Consider the following 13,875-nt stretch of genomic DNA (forward strand, 5'->3'; position numbering starts at 1 on the left):
CTTGTACCTTTTTACAGTGTCCTTAGGCACTTGACCAGAGCTAATAATAAATACCCAGTACTTTCTAACTCCAAAAAAGCGGGCATCATTAACTCTATTCTAAAGATGAGGAAACTGAGACATGAGTAAGCAAAGCCATCAGCCTAATGTCACCTAGCTGCGAGCAGAGAAGCCAGGAATGAAATACAGGTTTTCAGAGTCCCAGGTAGCAGGTTAACAAGTGCCCAATTTTATATGCATTTATATACAAAACATATTTGTATAACCTCAGACTCAACTGTCCAATTTGTATCATGCAAACCAACAAAACACTAAGCATTGTTCAGTCACATTAGTTTGACAGATATTCTTGCCCAAGATATGAAATGGAAAAATAAAACAAACCAAAAACTATACTGGATGTGGACCCATATAATCATAATTTACATATATTTCAGTTGTAGTATTGTTCATCACTATTAAAACAAAAAAAATTACTGTGGCCTTTGAACATGATTCTGTCAGGAAATTTATGCTTTACGATCCCTAAGTACAGCACCTTAGGAAATTAGGTGACCAGGATATTAAACCAAAATATCTATTTAAAAAGTCCCTTTATGCTGATCAGTATAAAGACATTTTTCACAATGTTCTGTAATATCAAAAATATGTGTGATGGTTGAGTTTGAAAAATTAATTCCAGGAAGAGCCTTTAATATTTCCATTTGAAGTAACAGAGGGTTTGTTACATGCTTATTCATTTCAGGGTATAGCCCAAGTTCTCTATCTTGACCAAACAATTTCATTTAAGCAAATAAACCCACGTAATATACTCTTTTCCTCTGATATTAAACAAGTATTGCTTTGCAAAACACAATTTTGAATGAAGTGAAAATTTTTGTAAAATAAATCCTGTAACGTTCTCAATAAAAGCCCCAAGTTTAGAAGATTTACAGTACTGTCTAGAAAAGAAGTGGAAGTGAACACCTAAAAGTACACGAGTGTAATCACTGTGCATACACAATGGTTTAATTTAAATACACTAAGCAATAATTTCTGTTAACCCAGCCATACCAATTTACTATGCTGACATCTATTATCACTGCCAAGAATGCATACACACTTCACAAAAAAATTGCTTTTTAATAATGATTTGAAAAAAACCAAACCAAACTTTTTTCCATACAAAACTTAAAAGTATTTTACTTTGTAGATGCCTTATTTAACAAACTACAGCACCGTATGTTAGAGTTTAATTTCTTTGAAGAAACAGAGTTGGCACTTCCATCAGGAAGCAAAGAGTTAAAGACTGTGCAATTAACCTGAGAGCAAGCACTGGAGAGCCTAGTTTACCCGGTGTACAAAGTTCTAAGGGATGCAAGCCCAGAGAAGGACAGCAGAATTTTGGAAGGGAAGACAACATCAGCAATACTGGCTCTTACCCAAGCTCATTCCTCGTCCTACTAAAGAACCTGTAGTGGAGATAAAAGGAGGTAAAAAAGGGTAATCTGGCTTTATGTAATCTTTCAATCTTTAGTAATCAGGCAATTTCGCTGGTGAAGCTACCAGAACAAGCTAAAAAGTGGATTTGCTTACTGCCAAGTTTACCTTGTACTTTGCATTTGCTAACTACTGAGAAATAAGCATTGTATTTTTCACCTTGAACAGACTTAAATTTAAAACTTGCTAAGTAGCAAGATATACTTTCCATATCCCACTATCAGTTTGTAATTTACTTTAAATACTTTGTATTTAAAGTAAAATAAAATATAGAAGAATGGATACAATATTTTGTAGAAAAAGCAGGACAGAAATATCAAGTGGATACTTGCTAGCAGAGACTTATAAGAAATTGCTCTGATACAACATCAGTTATTTAAAATACAAAACTGTCATTGTGAGAAGTGAGATCTAGGGTCTATTTAAGGCCAGTTTAATTAAGCCTTTGAAACAAGGACATGTACTGCATCTATGTTTTACCAGTTACTTATTAGCAACTAGTTATTTTGCTCTTTCGTTTTTCATATTTTCTCTGAATCCACTTCACATCCTGTTAGTCAGTAGTTGTGACAGTCTGCTAATCTTTCTGTCAGGAGCATTCAATTGATTCATAGCTACTGATCCACTTCCATCAACTTCACCCCAAGCCAACAGTTTCCTTACAGCACGCTGGAGTACACAGGGCTGCCATACCCAGGAGCACACAGCCCTGACCACAGCACAATGCAGTGTGTTACATTGATCACTGACTGATACTTTAGAGTATGTGTCAGGAACAAGCTTGGCATTTACACTGGGTTTAGCCTGTTTTCAATAAGTTTTCACATCTATTAACAAAACATTTAGACCACACATCACCCATGATCTAGATCAACCCATGGACTTGACCCTTTAAACTTTTACTGTAGCCATGAATTCTAGAACTTCCTCATCTTTCTGTGCAGGACTGCAATATGCAAGCAAAAGTCTGTTTCCCATATAAGCACTTTTAAAGTTAGAGTTTTTACAGTTGAGGAAGTTCCCTCCTGAAGAAACTTGAGTGAAATGGCGTATATCACACTTCACTGTACTTCCCTTTACTTTCAGACCACGCCACTAAAGCAACTTTTATGTCCAGGTATATGAAGAGCAATTTGTTATGAGGTATTCCCAAACAGAACTATATTGATGCCTTTGTATTTCACTGCTAATATATGGCATGGCAAACAACACTATCTTTCCAGCGGTTCTTTCTGACAGGAAAGTTCCTGTTAAAAATACCTAAAAGTTAGCAGTTCACAAAGCTTAAACTCCACTGGCATTCCTATGCTAACTTAACCTTTCTTGTGCAAGAAACTGTATTTATTAATACAGAAATGACCATATATAATGGAACAGATAGTGCAACCCGAGCATCTAATCCATCCTAGTTTTTTTTTGTTGTTTTTTTTTTTTTTTTAATCAGTATCACTGTCAGTCTCACCTTTCAAGAAAAAAAAGTAATAAAACAAAACCAAAATCAACCTTTCCAATACCCCCAAAGAAAAATCTCCACTCATTTCTGTTTAAAGTAATCGGAACTCTGCTTTGGGTACTTCTACAGAAATGTTGCTTCCATTTAGCTTAGTTGAAACACTACTATAGTTAGTTATTCACACAGCTCTCCACTTCAAACAGGTTTACGAGCTTATATAGCATCGTATCAAGTTTGTATTAACATACTGATTCTTCCTAGGCACTTATGAGCCACTGATTAAAGTTCAGCATTTTAGATGGATTCTTAGCCTTTAGCCATCTCATGTGCTACAATATTAAGCAGACTCCTACATCTGTTGTGCCTTCTCTTCCTTTGCTATTCAAGTGAGCACACCTCCAACATTCAGAACTACAGGAGAAATTAACAGCATTACATAAATAAAATTACTTTTTTAAAAAGCATGCCTTTCTAATTTTTATTTGACCATTAAATTCCATACTTTCCATTTATGGACTTCTTACTTTGGTTCACTGTCCAACTAATAAATTCAGAGACACATTCTTTGCCTGGGTAAACATAATAACTTGCATAGATTTAGTGATGTATAATAAAAAAAAAAAAAAAAAAAAGGAAAAGAAAAGCAAGCTTCCTTCAGAACAAGGAAGCTGAAGAGGTAGCAGGTTGTGCTGACATTTAAAGATAAGAGCACAAAAGTGAAGCTCCGGAATTGCATCTAACCTTGCAGCTGACAAGAAGAATAGTAACAGTTGCAGAGGCAACCAAAACCGGTCAAATTACAGGGATGGAAACCTCTAAGCCTTGAGCTTTCAACCTTTAACAGTGTCGCGGGGTCTTTTGGGATTGTGTTTTCGTAGTGACAAGAACCCTTGCCGTGTGACAAATAACGTTGATCGCACCATTTCCTCCTCTTCCCAAGCTCAGCGTTCCAGGCCTACAAGAAGGAAGCTGCTCCGGCTCCTGCGCGGTGCCGTGTCCAGCGGAGAGAGAGGCTCTTTGCCTGACCCTGACGCGGGCGTGGGGTGGCCACCGGGAGCCCTCTGGGCCCGGCCTGGACGAGCGCCGTGTCCCGGCGGGGGGGAGGGCGAGAGCCCCGGCCCCCGTAGCGGCTCCGGGCGCGGGCGGAGGCAGATCCCGGGGCGGCGGGGCCGCGGCCGGGGCCGGGGCCGCGGCCCGGGCAGGCCCCGCCGGAGGGACGCGGCCGCTCGGCGGGGGAAGGAGGGAGCCGAGCGCAGACAAAAGCGGGTCGCGGCCGGCGGCGGGGTGGGGCCGTGACCGGGCGGCGGCGCCTCCGCTCCCGGAGGAGAGCAGCGGGAAGAGGCCTGGGGTGGGCACGGGTTTCCGCCGGCCCCCCGGCCCGGTCCGGGCTGGGGTGGGCGTCCCGCGCCGCGCGGCGGGCAGGGGGCGGCGGGGCGCGGCGGCTCCTCCGTCCTCCCCGCCAGGAAGGGAGGGAAGTGGGGCTGGGGCGGCGCCCCTCGCCGCTTACCTGCAGCTCGGTGAAGAGGATCTCCCTCTCGGCCGCGTTGGACGCCATTTCGCCGGGGTTTGAAGTCCGCACCTGGGCGCTGCTGCTGCCGCTGCCGCCGCCGCCGGCGGGGAGGGGAGCGAGGGAGGCGGGTCCGGGGCCGGGACTAAGGGCGCATCGGGGGCGGGGGGAGCGCTCCGTGCTCAGGCAGGCGGGCGGGGGTGCGCGGGGGGGCCGCCGCTGACCCCTCTATTCTCATGGGGGTCGCGGTGGGCTGTGGGGCGCGGTGCGGCGCGTTCCCCGCGGTGCGGTACGGAGCGCCGCGCTCCCCGCGGTACGGAGCGGCGCGCTCGGAGCGGCGCGGAGCGGCGCGGTGCGTTCCCCGCCGTGCGGTGCCCGCGGTGCGCTCCCCGCCCGGGCGCGGCGCTCGGCCCTGGCAGCGCTGGGGCCGCCGCGGCTGCTGCGCCTGCGGCCGCCGCCGATGTCGCACCATTTGGCTGTCACCCTGTCGCAAAGGCGGCGCTGCTTGGCGGCTCTCGGAGCACGTGACTGTGCGGGGAGGAAGAGCGGGCTCCCTCGGAAGCGGAGAGCGGCGCGCGCCCCCGGCAGCACCTCCCCGCGCGGGCCGGGCGGCGCGAGGCCCCGCAGCCCCTCGCTCCCCTCAGCCCCTCGCTCCCCTCAGCCCCTCGCTCCCCGCAGCCCCTCGCTCCCCTCAGCCCCTGGCTCCCCTCAGCCCCTGGCTCCCCGCAGCCCCTGGCTCCCCTCAGCCCCTGGCTCCCCTCAGCCCCTGGCTCCCCGCAGCCCCTGGCTCCCCTCAGCCCCTGGCTCCCCTCAGCCCCTGGCTCCCCTCAGCCCCTGGCTCCCCGCAGCCCCTCGCTCCCCTCAGCCCCTGGCTCCCCTCAGCCCCTGGCTCCCCGCAGCCCCTGGCTCCCCGCAGCCCCTGGCTCCCCTCAGCCCCTCGCTCCCCGCAGCCCCTCGCTCCCCTCAGCCCCTCGCTCCCCTCAGCCCCTGGCTCCCCTCAGCCCCTGGCTCCCCGCAGCCCCTCGCTCCCCGCAGCCCCTCGCTCCCCTCAGCCCCTCGCTCCCCGCAGCCCCTGGCTCCCCTCAGCCCCTGGCTCCCCTCAGCCCCTGGCTCCCCTCAGCCCCTCGCTCCCCTCAGCCCCTTGCTCCCCTCATTCCCCCCAGCCCCGCGGCCGCCTCGTCACCTCCCTCCTTGCACGCTCCGCTGGTTGCGCTTCCCCATCTGTTAGGCTCCTGTCTCGGAATCCTGTCGTTTCCTCCTGTGGAGGCGGTGTTTGGGGGGCGTGTGGCACATTCCAGGTGTTGGGGGCTGCAGGGGCTCGGCTCTCCCGGGCCCAGGAGACAGGTGAAGCTCTCAGTTTGTTGGGTAGCGAAGGCAGGTAGCTCAGGAAGGAGAGTTCACGCTTGTCTCAAGCAGCCACCTGCCGCCCTGGGGACCTGGAGCAGTGGCCCAGGAGGTTGTGGTGAGTGGGGGCTGTAAATGCCTTTTTTAACAGTTTTGAGGGTTAAACATTTGTACTTGGGATGCTTGGTGACTTTTTTTTGGGGGGTTGACACTGTTCAGTTAATCTGCAGGGTAGTAAGCTTCTCAGAGCTTCCAAGCAGTTTGAGTGTCTGGGAGGAAATGGGAGGAAATGGTTTCTCTTTCCTCGTGGCACCATGTGACAAGACCGTTTCTTTCCCCCTTCCTGCCTCTGTCGAGGGTTGGTGCTTTTCTTCACCTATCCATTAAACGTGTGCTTTCTGTTGTCGACTCTATACCCACATGCTTTCTCATTCCATCCTAATACTTGATGCTATGTTCAGCTAATTGGACTAATGCAAAATTCTCCGTGGAAGCAATTATAGCTGGTTTATTTTTTTTTTTTTTTTTGTTTCTCTATGCAGTTCATACCAATTTCATAAGCTGAGGCATTTTCAATAGATTCAACGTTATGCAAGCATCATCAGCATTTGTTCTGTATATGCTACTGCATCTCTGTATGGCTACAGACCAGTAGTAGTCTGCTTTAGGAATGCAAGTTAAACTTTGGAGGGTTGGCTTGTTTTGCTTTGATTTTTTTGAAGAAACAGGAATGGCAGAAGTCAACATTAAATTATCACTACTATTCCTAGCAAATTTGAAGCACTTTAAGTGTGCTATTACTTCCACTGTTGAGCACCAAACAAACTTGACAATCTGAGGTACTATCATGCAGTAGAAAAAAATTATGAACATATGCACACAGTTTCACATAAAAGAAATATTAGTATAATTCTACAGTAACAATGCACATATTTACTGAAACTACAGTTTCACTGTCTTACATGTAAGTAGCTGTTTGATACAGTTCATAATCTTTCACATACGCAAATCTATGTCTAGACTTAGTCCACATGAAGCCAGTGGCTTATTTTCTGTGCTGTGTGGCCAGGCAATTACAGGCTCAGAGGAAAACTTTACTTGCTGATTGTCACTATTTCTGAAAGGGACTTATCCAGTAAAATGTGTGCTAGCCCAGCTTCAGTATCAGTGGTATGAATTAGTGCTATTTTAGTGGTCCCATGGCCACAGCCATGAAATGGCTTGTGCCGCACAGTGTGGTTTTGGGCACAGTGCGTACAAACGGGATCGGTGGGATGGGGAAAGAAAGACTTTCATGCAATGATTTCTCATTTTGACCACGATAGAATGATTCCAAATGTTTAAACTTCATTTGAACTGGTTTTGAGAGCAGATGTTGAAGGATATAAAGAAGTAATCAGAAATGACTGGATTACTGTGACTTAGTGACTTCATGTACTTGTCAGCATGTATGCGGTCCATTACTGCAGCTCATCTCCTTGCCTGGACCCATTGCAAAGGAGAAGAATCAATGTGCTTGCCTGTCTAGTTTACAAGATGTGGTCAGAGGGAAACACAGATTGTGCACCAGAGAGAATTCATAGATATTTGAGTGTGTGTCAACAAAGTTAGTGAAGCTTTGAGATTCTCTCTAAAACAGGCAGCTGGCTTTGGTTCATGTTTAACCTAGCCTGCCTATTGAGTGTAGCCTAGAGCATATTATTACTCCTGTCAAGACAAGGTGTGTAATCTTTTTTTGTATTCCAAATGTTACTTGCACAGCTTGGGAGGACACAGTCCTAGATCTTTGATGGAAGTGTAGTGGCACAGGAATCTAAAGAGAAACTGGTTTGGTAAAACAATACCAAGAGCTTAGCTAAAGCTTTTCCTTTAGAGTCTGGAAAGTACAAGGCAGTCCTGAGCAACTGTAGCTCTGCATTTAAGTACTGTGACAGTGAATTACTGAGAAGAGGGAACATTCCGAATGAGTCCCAAAATAGAAGGCAGTTAAGTGCGTAAGTCTGAGAATTTAGCATTATATGGAATCCTGAGTTCAGCCTGTGCCTTAAAATATCTGAATGCAGTCTCTTCAGCCATTATTCTGTTAGCTCATCCCTGCAGTCAATTAGCAAGCTAGAAAAGCCAACTGAATGAAATGGATGTCAGTACTGTTGGCTAAGGCCTTTAATTGTTTATTTTCTTCAGGTTGTGTTATTAAAGTCTTTGTCACAAAATCCTGGAAAAATGAATAGCTGAGACTTTCAGTGTTCCTGGTACAAAAGACACCTTGTGAGCCTTTAAGCACAGTACAGAACTCTTTATTTAAATGTTGGGGGTACTGTAAGCAAAATCAAATGTATTTTTTAGGATAGTTCTAACTAGTCCAATATATCACCTAAGAAAGAGCTTAGTTTAATTTAGTGATGCATAAAGAAATGAGGATGGACATGTGAAGAGCACCAGATAGGTGTTAATTACGTTGTTATACTTACTACTTGCAAAACTCTACCAGGAAAAAATGCAATTTCTTTTTTAGGCTTCTGGTTAATCTTGCTTGTTTAAATTAGTGATGTAGGTGTAGAGGGACAACAATGTAGAGATGTGCCTAGATATGGGCAAAATTAAACTCTTGGAGAGAAGAAATTGGATATGATGCTACATAGGCGCCTAATAGATGGGAGGGACAGAGCAGTACTAGGCCAGCTCACCACCTTTTTAAGCACAGAACAAGCTCGAAGAATTAGTGACCTTGTTAGTGGGGTAGGGTAAAGGTTATTTGATTTTGCAAGTAATACTGATACCTATTAAAGGAAATCCTTGTCTCACAAAGCAGGAATGCTAAAATTCACACTTCAAGTCAACTTTGGGATAGAATTTAAGTTCTTTCACTTAGGAATAGAGACAACTAACTATATAAAAGAAATGTAGCCCCAACATTAGTTAAAAAAAAAAAAAAAAAAAACTCAAACCACTACCACCACCACAATAGATTTTCAATAATGTAACCATTAATTGTCCCTGACTTCTAGTCAAAGCAATGTTACTTTTGCATAGTTAACCCTCTAAGTTGGATCCTTTAAAAACATTATGAAGTTCTGGAACTATGAGGCACAGAAAAATGAGATGGAGAATGTATACATCTTTGCCTTCTTTATTTGTTTATTTCAGCCCAACAGTGTTGAAAAAATAGCATATTGATAAAGAATAGTACTTTCTATCTTCCTGTTTTGCTTTGCAAATAATTGTGGGAATAGGAGAAATCTTCATTTTATAAAGCTTCCAATACTACATTTTCCAATAGATTTAGGAATAAATATGTCTAGGTCAGGTTAAAATGTGAGACAAAAAATAAATTTATATAATAATGTTTCTTAGATCAACAATTTCCTGGTGTTTATTAAAGAAAATGCCATGAAGGAGAAAATAAAAAATTGAAAAAAAATTTAAAGTGTGGATAATTTTCCTTTTTTTGAAAACTCACTTCTTTCATAGCACTTCTAAGGAGTTAATTACCTGCTTTTCACTCAGATTTCTCAAAGGGAAATTGGTGAAAGAAAAGGCTTCTGAGAGCATGAAAGAGCATGAAGACTCTTATTGATGTACCAGTGGCAGTGAAGGGGATGAGTTTATGGCACGTCATAAGCAGAAGACTAAAATGACTACCTAAGTTTATTTAGCTCTTGTGGTGCTTGCAAATTTCATGTACACTTAAACTATTCCTTTATTACTCTTTTTAATTACACAACTAATCTTACAACTTCTTTGTGGATGACTGTGATGTAATCATAACCCTCCTAGCAATTGCTGCACACTTTCTTCTTAAAATTTGTCTTCTGTGTTTACATACTATTACCCAGGGCTAAATGTAGGCATATGTTATAAGGTGTGGAGTGCAAGAAACTTTATCTTACTATCTGTTTTATTAATTCTGGACCCTGGGAAGACTTGCAGTCGGTGAGAAAACAGTGCTTCAGGGAAAGGAGGTTCATTCCTGTTCATTATGGCCTGCTGTTTTTCTTTTCCATCCTTCTCTTATGAGGAGAAGTCTGCCTTATGCCAGCTAATGGCGGTGGTACCTTGAGGAGAGGAAAGCCCTACCTGTGCAGAACCAGCTGTTAAGATCAGACCTCATTTTCCTAGAGGAGATCAACTTGGATTATTTGAAGTAATAACAAAATGCATTATGTCTTTACATTAAGGCTATGAGCCCACAAGTGGATCAACATTATTAATCTCTACACCTATGCTAAGTCCCAGTGATTCTAATTAATCTTGATTGTAGGATCCAGCTTATTATACTTGATGTTGTTTCTGCAAATGAACTGCCCAGATGGACTCATGCTTTCATTGAATGCACTGAAGTGAATAGAGTCTGTTCACTGAAGTGAAGAGGTGCAGCTCTGGTAACATCAAGACCTTATTTTCCAACAGTGTAGATAAGAGATCATTCCAAGCAAGGTAGCTATACCTCTGGATAATTCCTGGTCTCATTGCTTTATTTCTGTAAATTGCAAGCACATTACTTCAAATGGTGACTAGGGGAAAATATCTTAGTTTATTACAAAAACAAGGCAAGGTGACAAATACGTCATCCTGTTATGAAGAAGGCTGATTTCCTGAAGGAATGTAGGTGACTGGCTGTGACCTAAAGTTGCTATGAATAAACATCAGAAAATTCAGGCTCAGGAGATAATTGAAGGACTTTCTTGTGTAGTAGTAAGGTATGCAACTTCTTTTGATTCTAGGAAAATCAAGTTCCTCCAAAAAGCTTTTCATATATAGAGAGTTTTACAACTTCAGCTGAAATCCCAGTCTGCATTTGGAGGAAAGGGAAATGTATTGCAAGGGATGAGTCAGACATGGCTTACCCAGAGAAGTCTTTGCAAAAGAGATCTGTGCTTGAAAGGCTGCTGCAGGGATGTCTCTTGCGTGCTTGTAATGTGGGGTTTGACCTGCCTATGGGCAGTCTGTTGCTTCCAGAAATATTAGACTGCAGATTTGCTGGCAGCTCACAGCAGGGTATAAAGAAGTCAGAAGATTGTGTCCATTTTCCTCTGCATCATGCTATCAACAGACTTGTCTCACCTTGTGTTGTGGAAGTTGATGTTTGTGACTTGTGAACTTCTGATCATCCTCAACCAATTTGAACTTGCTGTTTTGAAATCTGCAGCAAAGACTGAAAAAAACAGGAAGTAAGTCCTTTGTATGAAGTGTGTGGTGATACAGCATCTATACATCAGTGTTTTCTTTGCTCTAATATGTTTGTGGACACATAAATAACTATGTTGAATGGTCCTGAAACAGACTTCATCAGACACTCAGTCTTAGATGGTAATGATTTTTGGTCATGACTAACTTGATGGCTGGTTTTTTTTCTCCGTGTCTTTATCTCATCTCAGAGACAGTAGCCTGCATATGTAACTCTGTCAGGGATTGAAGTCCTAAGTAGTTATTAACTTGTACTTAGTAGGCAATGTCTCTGAATTAAAAGGGCAGATCTATCTTCATCTAATGAACACTTAGAACAAGAGTTACCTGGCAGGTTTCTAGCTAGCTCCAATTGCATTCTTCTCGCTGTGCTGGGGATGTCAATCCCCAGGAGAGAAGAGAGCTTAAAAACTTTCTGAGAAAACGACAATTGCATCAAACAATATAAAGAGAAAAATATTCCAAAAAGTTCTGATACCAAATATGTTAGTACTTCCCCCTCACTCTTCCTTGTCTTAACTCCCTCACCTTCAATTCTTTTTTATTCTTGGGCTGTGGCAAACATACTGTCATGTAATTTTAGTGCAACTTTACATTGCTTTCATTTATGTTCTGCTGCTTATGAACCCTGTGGTTCAGAGATGGCTTGTTACAGTGTATTCCCCTTAATTAAATGGTATTTAAACATAAGGGGAAGGAAGTAAGACTAATCTCTCTCTCTCTTCTTTCCTTCTATTTTTTTCTTCTTGTTTTCCTTCTTTCTTCTTTCTCCTCCATCCCTGGAGAGAGATGGTCGTAACACAAGTGAGCAGGGAAATTAATCATACCTATCACATTTTGGATATACCTTTTAAACTAGCTGTAATTTCCACTCATTTCAGGTTCTTCAAAGGTGTTTTCTCTTGTGTGAATTAATCTGCTGGCATTTTCATGTTTTCTGAAAACAACCACAACATAGAAAGGCTTAGGTGAGATTTCTTAGGTTAGATTTCTCTACAGAAGCCCAGTTACAAAGTTACTTGTGGAGTGACTCTTCTGGAAACTGAAGTGATTTGGCATCTGAAAGATTAATTAAGTTTTTGTGCTTCTCATAATTTGCTTAGATACATAGGTGCCAGTGATTTTTTAAAGTGTTTTCTTGTAAGTACTTAATGTCATGGGTTTTATGTTCTAGGGCAAACACTGGAGGTCTCAAGGACTAAGCTGAATCAGTTTGGGTTAAGTTGCTTGAAATGGATTCACTGAAACCCCACATTGTCAGTCTGGGTCAGCTTTCAATTATTTATTATCATCAAGTAATGAAATCTCAAACACTTTCTAGTTGTTTTGTCTAGCAGGTAGTTTGCAGTTTGTGAACTTGTTTGTTCTTTATAAGAAAAATGAGCATAGAAACCACTGAAAAATGTGGGGGAAAACGTTTGGAGCCGTGATCTGTTTTCTGTAGCTACCCTGTCAAGAAGCAGTCAGCCAGAGGCAATCGCTGAGGAGGAGAAGTCTGAAGTATATTGGTTTGATATTTGAAATGTGATCATGTGGATGTTCTTTATGTTCATTTATGTCTTTGCTTGCTGCTGTGTTAACATACTAGCTTTAATGAAGGCAGCTTTTACACAAGTGCAAGAAGTGTCTCCAGCTAATGCAGCATTCTCGGCTTGTTCTTTGCTTTCTTCTCTTGCCTGCATACACCCCTCTTCACCCCGTAAGTGGTGCAGCGATGGAGCAAGGCATAAAAATGAAGTGTAATAATCTCAAAACAAAATAATAAGGTTTACCCTCCTCCTGACCTATATGCTTTCTCTTCATTCTGAGGTCCATGTAGTAAGCCATAGAACAGCAATGTCCTTAATGACTATTTGGTTGAGATAAGAGAGATAAAAGATTAGGTTAATTGAACCTGTGCTAAATGTGGTTCTGATAATGATGGACATGGTGGGGATATATCGATACATCTTCAGAATCTTTAGAACCATGACTGAATTCTGTAAGAAAAATGCACAGTTCCCTTAATAGTTGTATAAACAGCCTAATGTTTGGGTTTTGTTTATCATTAATCATGATAGATAATAGAAACAGTTCTTGGAAGAAAGCAGAAGAAAGCACCGCATCTAGGCATTAAAAGCATGGATTTTCACAATGGACCTAAACACAACAGTAAATCCAGTTGCTATTTGCAGCTGCTATGCATGTAGAGGTTGATTTAACGTTAGAAAAGTTCAGTAATAGGAAGGATATTAAAATATATACTGTATTATGATGTTTGCAGACTTTAGATACTGTAGACCATTCATGATACTTAGATTATCATACTTATCAATCAAATGTGAATATTTCATAAGTATGGTATAACAGAAGTCTTCCAAAACAAAAAAGCAGAGGCCAGTTGGGGATTGCTTTTCGCAGGCTGTCCTTAACTGTGTTTATTTCTTCCCCTTTTCCCAGCAAATCCAGTATTAAAGAAGGATTTTAAGACCCATGTAATCATTGAGGATTTACTTTCTTGCTGCCTCAGAGCTGCATTCAGCAACAACACCATTGTTTTGTTTTTAAACATACATATCACCTTCACAAGGTACAGAAAGATGTTATCAGGAGCTACTTTGGATAGTAACAACTGTAAATTGTTGCTTGAAAATAGCATTAGAAATATAAATAGACATAGGTTCAACTTTTGGTTTTACACTGACAGAAGGCACTGTAGTTCTACAGCCATCTTAGATACAACTGATGTAAATTGGGACACAAGCTAATGAGGTCAAGTCTCTTTTCCTTTTGTGTCAGTACAAAATATTCTTAATTCTCAGTTTGATACTAAAATATAGACTAATTCTAACTATATAGTAGTTAGGCTAAAATTCAGGGTAGGATAGAATAATCTCTGCTGGCAAAAAGTTCTGGTGTCTGGTGA

The 13,875-nt window shown here is 42.7% G+C and overlaps 1 protein-coding gene and 1 long non-coding RNA gene across 3 annotated transcripts in view; one reads left to right on the forward strand and one right to left on the reverse strand.

The window, feature by feature from the left end:
- PKN2 (protein kinase N2) overlaps window positions 1-4,897 on the reverse strand; it is a 54,933-nt gene extending 50,036 nt beyond the window's left edge. Inside the window, exon 1 of the mRNA XM_068199875.1 lies at window positions 4,440-4,897. Coding sequence (XP_068055976.1) covers window positions 4,440-4,487 — 48 coding nt within the window. The 5' untranslated portion in view covers window positions 4,488-4,897. The remainder of the gene's footprint in view (window positions 1-4,439) is intronic.
- A 697-nt stretch (window positions 4,898-5,594) lies between these two features.
- LOC137479433 (uncharacterized) overlaps window positions 5,595-13,875 on the forward strand; it is a 513,525-nt gene continuing 505,244 nt past the window's right edge. The window contains exon 1 of one of the 2 annotated variants that reach the window (XR_011002245.1): window positions 5,595-5,901. This is a non-coding gene — a long non-coding RNA (uncharacterized lncRNA). The remainder of the gene's footprint in view (window positions 5,902-13,875) is intronic. The other variant, XR_011002244.1, reaches the window with a different exon arrangement.

This window comes from Anomalospiza imberbis, chromosome 9 (assembly GCF_031753505.1).
Source record: "Anomalospiza imberbis isolate Cuckoo-Finch-1a 21T00152 chromosome 9, ASM3175350v1, whole genome shotgun sequence".
NCBI lineage: Eukaryota > Metazoa > Chordata > Aves > Passeriformes > Viduidae > Anomalospiza > Anomalospiza imberbis.